The sequence below is a fragment of the Echinops telfairi genome, unplaced genomic scaffold (genome assembly GCF_000313985.2).
Source record: "Echinops telfairi isolate 266 unplaced genomic scaffold, ASM31398v2 ScPeMD7_7466;HRSCAF=8504, whole genome shotgun sequence".
In the NCBI taxonomy this organism is placed as follows: domain Eukaryota; kingdom Metazoa; phylum Chordata; class Mammalia; order Afrosoricida; family Tenrecidae; genus Echinops; species Echinops telfairi.
Genome location: NW_022111366.1, coordinates 4,273,067 through 4,281,587, shown reverse-complemented (window position 1 = coordinate 4,281,587; position 8,521 = coordinate 4,273,067). Strand labels below are relative to the sequence as shown.

The following is an 8,521-nucleotide window of genomic DNA, read 5'->3' as shown; positions in this document are numbered from 1 at the left end:
AGTTGTATGAGCCCCTAATAAAATGTTAAAAAAAAAAAAAAAAAAAAAAGAAAAAAAAAAAAAAAAGAAGGTATGAGAGAATGACTTTGTTTGCGACAGCCATCCATCTGTGATGTGTCTAGTGCAGTAACACCAGATGACTAAGACGACAGCCAGGCGCATTTGTCTGCTCTCATGTCCTACCAGCAGAGCTGAGTGGTTGTGAGGGAGACCACCTGGACCACCAAATCCAAACTATGTGCCTATCATGTCCTTAAAAAAGAACGTTTCCTGGTCTTGGATCCAAAGCTGGACAATACAGCTAAGAAGTATGATCTAAGAAACATGAAGACAAGGGTGTACCCAGCAAAAAGAGCAGGAAACAGGCCCCTTTAAAGAATATACAGAACTTTAAAAACCAAGCAAACAAACACACCTTGACCATATGCGTGTGTATACATAATGGGTCCAAAAATGAGTTTAAAATCAGTTATAAACACAAACTTGGTCCCAGGTTAGAGGACTGACAAGTGTGAACTTGGGTGAGGGAGAAGGCAATCTAAAATAAGAAAGAAGTTGCTGGGGTCTCATAAGGGCCCACAGACCCACTCACTGTCATCAAGCCAGCTCCTCCGGTCCACGGGGACCTTATAGACAGGGCGGAACTGCCCCGTGGATTTCTGAGACTGGAACTCTTTGTCGGAATAGAAGGCCCAATCTTTCTCCCTCGGAGCTCCCTCCGTGTTTCGAACTGCTGGTGTTAAGGTTAGTAGCCCAACCCTGAGTAGCAGCCACTAGAGGGGGCAAGACAGGCTTGGAGTTCTCTCAAGAAATCCATTTACACAGAATTGCCAAGGGTTGCCCTTTCTGACAACTTCCGGGAGACCTGACTCTGGCTTCAAATGGCTGTTGTCTGGCCTTTCTCCTCAGGTACTTCTCTGGGTGGGCACAGGCCGCCAACCTTTCGATTGGTGGCACCGCCCAGGCATGTTAATGTGAGGAAAACCTGTCTGTCTCTGGAAGGCTTCTTTCGCAAATCCACGATACACCCCGAGGCTTGAGCCACTACCTTTCTTGGTGACGGCAATCTCAGATGGCGCGGTGTCCAACTTTTGCTGCGAAGGTGATTCCGTTAGATCGGTACTGTGAAGGCTCATTAGCATTTCAGAAGGACAAACAGGGCCGGAATCAGGGCTGTGGCTTACAGCACCGTCGGCAAAAAGGATCTGAAGGAATAGAAAAATGTCTCAGGTTCTCAGAAGTGAGGTAGATACTGGTTAACAACAGTGAAAAGTAATGCCAATGAGTGAAAAGTAATGCCAAGGGGAAATAGGTGCCTGTGCCCACGCTCAGCCGCGCAGAGCATGTGAGAGCAGAGTGGATTTGGACCCCAGAGACAATCATTGAATGGTCAGCACAATATTTGCAATTCATCTCCCTTCTCCCTTTTATTTCCTGTCTTTGGTGGGATTGTTGTAAAAAACATTTCCCCATTCCTCCCCATTCTTCACCCCTTTTTGTATGCGATGGGCGGTTACCAATTATATTTCAAATTTTCTAATCACTACTAGTAAAGCTTGAGCTCACACATGTAGACAATTAGTTTATCTCAATCTCGATCTACTACGTCAAATAGCGATAGGTCCTACAGATACAACCAGCGAGTGTTGTATAGCTTTCCAATAAATACGGCAAGAGTCTCTTATTTGTAGCTTCTGTGTTGCCAGCAAGAAGCCTGCCGTCCCCCTGTAACTTCTTCTTTTACAGGTGACTGGTTGCTCTGGGGACGTCTGTGTATCCACGGAGTCCTACAGTGTGCTCTGACTTATCTGGATGTGGATGTTTTGAAGACAATTGGTATCAATCCTGATTAGCGCTTCATAGTCCTGAATACTGAGTCATCTTTTTTAAACTCTGGAATTTAAAAAAAAATGATCATTTCCTCCTTCAATCTTACTATTTTCTTCTTTCGGAAAGACACTTTACATATTACTTCTTGAGTCTCTTAGTTTTCCTTTCTCTCAGAACCCCACCACCTGTTTCATCTTTCAAAATCATTACTTTTAATCTCTAAAAACTCTTGAACTTTTTCTATTGCAGCTTAAAACATTATTTTAGAAGCCTAGGACTTCTCAATTATTTATAGAGTCAAATGCTAATTTTACTAACTTTCAGGTTTTTTCCTGTCTTATTTACGTGTTTATATTGAATTATTTATTGTAATTTTAGGTGCCATTTGGCCCATCTATTGAAATGTGCACTTCTTTTTCCTAAGATTGGTTTACTTCAAAGACGGATGATTCTTGGATGCATCCTCATATTTCTTTTTGAGAATCTCTTCTCCCATCTGGGTGAAGTCGGTGCGTTGCCATAGGAGCACCTCTCCTGTGACCGTGGGGACAGGATAGAGCCGGACGTTTGGCTCTTCAGGTAGTGCTCAGTTCCCTGGGCACTCCCTGTTTTTCTGAACCTGTCGCTGCACTTGTGAAATGTCTGTGATCGATCTCTCACTTTTGTTCTTCAGTTTCCCCTGGTAAGTGTTTTACACGGCATGCTTATTTCTCCGTCATTCTGATCCCACCTGTCTTGCAATTTCTAAGAATTATCCCAATGTTCTGATCTATGAGTGACATATTTTTCTGTTCTCCGGTGCTGTTGTGCATTCACTGCTGAAAGGCATTTCCCTTCTTATTTTAAGGTGACTTCAGAGGGAGGAGAGTGTCACAGTTAGGTTGTATGTCAACTCTGGTGAGGTAGCACGATGAGGTCAACTCCGTGATGGGCTCCTTCTGTGACGTAGCCCATCAGCTGTGGAAAGAATGGGGCGGAGTCTGTTGTTGTTGTTGTTGTTAGGTGCCATTGAGCCCATCCCAACCCAAAGCAGCTCTTTGAACAAGAGAAGGAAACACCCATGGGTGCTGTGCCATCCTCACAATTGTTCCTGTGCTTGAGCCCCTTGTTGCAGCCACTGTCAACCCACATCCTCGAAGACCTTCCTCGTTTAGGCTGCCCCTTTCCTTGACCAAGCACCATGTCCAGGGACTGGTCTCTCCTGACGACATGACCATGGCCATCCTTGCTGCTGGCTGTTCTTCCAAGACAGGTTTGGTTGTTCTTTTGGCAGCCCACAGGACTTTCAATACTCTTCCCCAGCATCATAATTCAAACGTAGCAATTCTTCTTCGGTCTTCTTTAGTCACTTTCCAACTTTCCCATGCATATGAGGCAATTGGAAAATACCGTGCCTTTGATCAGGGACACTTTGGTCCTCAAAGTATCATCCTTGCTTTCCAGCACTCTGAAGAGGTCATGTGCAGTATATTTACTTCATGGAATGCAGTGCTTGTTACTTTGTCTGCTACTTTCCTTGCATTGATTGGGTACCCGAGCAATAAAACATCCTTAATAACATCACTGTTTTCTACAATGATCATGGCGTCACCGATTGGCCCAGCTGTGAGACATTGCTTCTCTTTACATGGAGTTGTAATCCACACGGAAGGCAGCAATGCTTGCTCTTCATCAGCGAGTGCTCCAGTCCTCCTCACGTTCAGCAAGCAAGGTTGTGGCCTCTGTCCAAGGCACGTTGTTAATGAGCCTTCCTCCAATCCTGATGCGGAATGCTTCTTCATCTAAGCCAGTTCCTCTGAGGATTTGCCCAGCATGCAGAAGGAAAAGTGCAGTGAGAGAATACCACTCTGCCCTACACCTTTCTTGATTTTAAATCCCATTCTTTTCAAGGTTATCCATAGTTTGTTATGATTCACAGGGTCAAATGCCTTTGCATAGTCAATAAAGCACAAGTGATTTCTGGTAGTCTCTGCTTTCAGTCAAGATCCATTTGACATCAGCAATGATAACCCTTGTTCCACTTCCTCTTCTGACTCTGGTCTGAACCTCTGGCAGTGCCCTGTCAATGTACTGCTGCAAACTTTGTTGGATGATTTTCAGGAAACTTTTACTTGCATGTGATATTATTGATACTGTTTTCTAATTTGTGCATTATTTTGGGTCACCTTTCTTTGAAAGGGGCAGAAATATGAATGTTTTCCAGTCATTTGGCCAAGTAGCTGTATTCCAAATTTCCTTGAATAGAGGAGTGAATGCTTCCAGTGCTTCATAAGCTTGTTGAGACAGTTAAATTTGTATTCCATCAATTCCGGGAGCCTTTTTTTTTTTGTATAATGTGGTAGTTACATAATTTTGCATCAACTTGGAGTGTAGGGGGTGGAGTCTAGCCTGTCAATTGGGTCACAGCCTGATGATGCCTCCTTGTGGGCAGGTCCTGGAAACCTCCCTCTCTCTAGCTACCTTCCTCTTCCTTTTGACATCACGTGGAGATCTATGGGAGCCCTGGAGATATGTCCACTCTCATTGGATACGCAAGACTTTGCACCCACCAGCTGGTGATGTGCCTGCATTCTGCATCATAGCATGTGACTTGGTGATTCTGCAGAGGAACCTATGGACTAGTATCAGACTTATGGGCTTGAGATGGACTGGGCTGGGATGTTTTATTGATGCACAATTACTTCTCGATATAAAGTTCTGTCTTACACATAGATGCGTTTTGCTGGATTTGTTTCTCTAGTCAACCCCACCTAAACAGATAATGTTTTCAGTGCAGCTTGAACTTTTCCCTTCAGCACCATTGGTTCTTGCTCATGTGCTATCTCCTGAGACGGTAGACTGTTAATCAATTGTGTTTGGAACAGTGACGCTATGTATTCTTTCCATCTTCTCTTGATGCTCCCTTCATCATTCAATATTTTTTCCCATAGCATCTTTCGATATTGCAACTTGAGGCTTAATTTTTTTCTTTAGTTCTTTCAGTTAACACAAGCTGCGTGTGTTCTTCCACCACTCATCTGTCAGTTTGTTGTGCTGTGGTGGCCTGTGTGTTGCTGTGATGCTGAAAACTGTGTCACTGGTATTTCAAATGCCAGCAGAGTCACCCAGAATGAACAACTTCAGCATGGTTTCAAGACCAAGAACAAACTACAGAGAAGGAACTGGCTGCCCATTTTGGAGGGACCAGTCACCGAAAACCTTCTGCCTAGGGTGGGGCGACACCTCCTTCAGCTGTCTCCGTACAGTTGCGAGAGGTTGCATCTGAGCTGTGGCTGTGGAAGCTAACTCACGTCTCTGCTGATGTGGATCCTGCATCTAGTTTCTGGATCTCCTGTGATGTTACCTGCCAATCCCGGAAGCCAGCAGTAGACTGCTGCCCTTGGATTCATTCAAGTCTGCCCCCGCCAGTCTGTCATGTTGCTCCTTCCCGTTTGTCAGTTCCTGCAGTGCCAAGAGTCAGGAAAAGCCTCCACAGACTTGAACCAAACTGGACTTAACCACTTCTATAACGACAGGAGCATTTCTTGATATAACTCTCTTTCTGTATACACACACATACAAGCATCACAAGACAGCCTAACACAGGGAGGTTAACAATGCCTTCAGTCTGCCCTGTTGGAGCATGTGTAAAAATGACAATTTTGTAGGTCGTATTATAACAAAGTGGGTGTTTTTTTCTGTGGCCATTGTTGTTGCTGTCATTTGGTGCCATTGAGTTGATTTCTACTCACAGCACCGGCCCTGTGTGCAACAGAATGAAAAACTGCCAGATCCGGAGTCGTTTGCACAGTTGTTGTGTTTGAGCCCATTGCTGCAGTCACTGTGTCAGTCCGGCTTGTTGTGGTCCTTCTTCTTTTTCTGCTGCCCTTGACCCATGGTGGTCTCCTTTTTCTAAACACTGGTCTCTCCTGGTAGCATGGCCAAAATATGTGAGACAAAGTCTTGCTTCTGAGGAACATTCTGGCTGTACTTCCTCCATGACAGATTTGTTTGCTCTTCTGGTAGTCCATGATACTTTCACTGCGCGCATTCTTCACCAACACCGTGATTCAAATGAGTCAGTTCTGCTCTGGTCTCCTTTTTTAACTGTCCACCTTTTTACATGCACATAAGGCAATCGAAAACACTATGGCTTGGGGCAGGCGCATCCTAGTCCTCAGAGTGACATATTTGCTTCACAACCCTTGAAAGAGGTCTTGTGCGGTAGATTTGTCTAAGGCAACACGCTGTTTGGTTTCTTGACTGCTGTTTCCATGAGCATTGCTTGGGGATCCAAGTAAAAGGACATCTAGGACACCTTCAATCTTTTTTTCTCTTTTTCATCATGGGGTTTATTGGTGCACGTCTAAGAATTGTTTCCCCCTTGCATTGACTTGCAGTCCACACGCAAGGCTGCAGTCTTTGGTCTCCACCAGCAAGAGCATCAAGTCCTCTTCTCTTTCAGCAGACAAGGCTGTGACCTTTACACGTCACAGGTTATTAGTAAGCCTTCCTCCAACGCTGCTGCTTTGTTCTTCATACAGTCCAGGCTTTCAGGATCTTTTGCTCAGCACACGGCTTTAATAATGATGGTGAAAGGATCCAACCCTGATGCATACCTTTCCTACTTTTAAAAGCACACAGTATGCCCTTTTCTGCAATCAACGTCCTCTTCATTTGTCATTGTAAAATGTCATTCTTCCATTTTTAAGTGCATTGTTCCTCCTCCCCCCTATTACCCCTTACCTATAAGTCGATATGTACCCATACTTCTTGGCATCAAAGCAGAATAATGTATATGTTACCTCTGTGGTGCCATCCAGCATGTATTTGATGACCGTGCCCTGGCTGGTGATAACCCTCGATGCCTCCTGCTCCACTGGTGGCATCACCGTTTTATAGAACTCCGAGTGCTTCAGCCTCTGCGGGTAGCTCTGTCGAACCATGATGTCCCAAGTGGGTTCCCCATCCCCATCAAAGAGATCTTAAAAAGAAAAGAAAATAACATCAAACCTTCCTGTCGACTGGACAGTGTTCTGGGGCTGGGGTGTCATCTTCTAGTCTTAGTTATTTTCATTCTTTTTGCTGGCTTTGGCTATCATGACTGCTTCCACATCTTGGCAGATGATGACCCAGAGTACAGGTCCTTTGATATTTCTGTCGCAGTCCAATATAGTAAATATCAGGCTTCTGCAAGCCCAGGATGGGTGCCTTCCCTGTGAACATGCAACCTCTTGAATGAAGTCACTCTCTTCAAGAAAATGGGGGCACAACTTTGAAGGACACAGAATTTGCTACCTTAAGGTTTCCTGATTTTCCCTTTGCTGAGTCTTGTGAGGCTTTGAGTAACCTTCACCCCTGGGTTCACATGCTCCTCGGGGGGTCCCTTGGTTGCTGTGGCAGTTACATAATCTTCGGTCAACTTACAAAGGGGTGGAGGTTAGCCTGTCAATCAGGTTGCAACTGGATGACCCCATTTGGAGGTACGAAGGAGATAAATATCTCACTGGAGGCCAGATTCACTCTCTCCCTGAAAGACATTACTATTGACAAGACATGGAGCTATGATGATGGCAAGCAGAGGTCTGGAGCTGGAGGAGCCACATGGAGACCCATGCCAGCATTGAGATGCTTCCACCACCATCGGATCCACAAGACTGTCCACCCACTGGCCTGTCATCTTCCTGCACTCGGTGTCATTACATGTGTTGCATGAGTCTGAAGAAGAATTTACAGACTGGTATTGGACATATGGGCTAATATCAGACTTATGAACTTGCTCTGGGGTAGTCTGGGATGTTTTCTTTCCCCCCTCCCTATTTTTCATCTTTATTATATCACCTTTATCAAACACATATTAGAATGCATAACAACAGTGCATCTTAGGTTAAGTCAGTTTACAGCAAAACTAAATAAGGCAATTGTGTTTACAGAAAAAATGTTTTCTTAATATACAATTACTCTTTTATATAAAGCTCTTTCTTATACACATGAGTCTTCTTGCATTTGTTTCTCTAGTCTACCTGGACTAGCCCAGTTGCCAAGAGCCCAGGGGAAGTCACACTCAGGCTTGCCCTTCCTACAGAGTGCACCATCTTTCAAGTTAAAGCAGTCCTGTCACCTTGAACCCAAACCCACAAAGTTCTGCTTTTAGGTGGAAATTAAGAAGAAAACAATTACACATGCTCCTTTTTAAAATTTGTAACGTGGGTCAGTATTTCTATATTGCAGGAAGTGAAAAGTGAAAATTCACTGTAACAACTTAAACATTTTACAGTTGGGACTGGCTCATTCTGCAGCTGAAAAGGCAAATACTGTTTCTTTTAAGAGGAAATAGTCAAGAATCTTTTGGTGCATTTTGCTAAATAAGTAGCTTCCTCTTCTTAATTTATAAATTAGTTTCTTAGAACTATATCATCTTCATGCAAAAAATAATTACCATGTAAATGGTGACATATCAAGGATTATATTAGGCAAGTGGGAAAAATATTTTGGAATGAAGGCCATTCATGGTACCCTATCAAATTACAAGGGTAATGATAAAGTAATGAATATTTATTGTGATAATTTGATATGCTAAATACTTTATATATGTATCTTATACAGCCTCCCTCCACAAGATGTGTAAACACACTTTCTTTCTAGAGTTTTCTGATGAAGAAATGGAGGGGTATGGGGCAGCACTTTGCCAAGGTCATACAGCCAGTGTGTG

The 8,521-nt window shown here is 43.9% G+C and overlaps 1 protein-coding gene across 1 annotated transcript in view; it reads right to left on the bottom strand.

Annotated features, from left to right (window-relative positions):
• The window catches only part of SPAG17 (sperm associated antigen 17), a 274,115-nt gene that overhangs the window by 53,934 nt on the left and 211,660 nt on the right, over positions 1–8,521 (bottom strand). Inside the window, exons 25-26 of the mRNA XM_045283716.1 lie at positions 6,615–6,793; positions 1,049–1,205 (exon numbers count right to left, since the gene is read on the bottom strand). Coding sequence (XP_045139651.1) covers positions 1,049–1,205; positions 6,615–6,793 — 336 coding nt within the window. The remainder of the gene's footprint in view (positions 1–1,048; positions 1,206–6,614; positions 6,794–8,521) is intronic.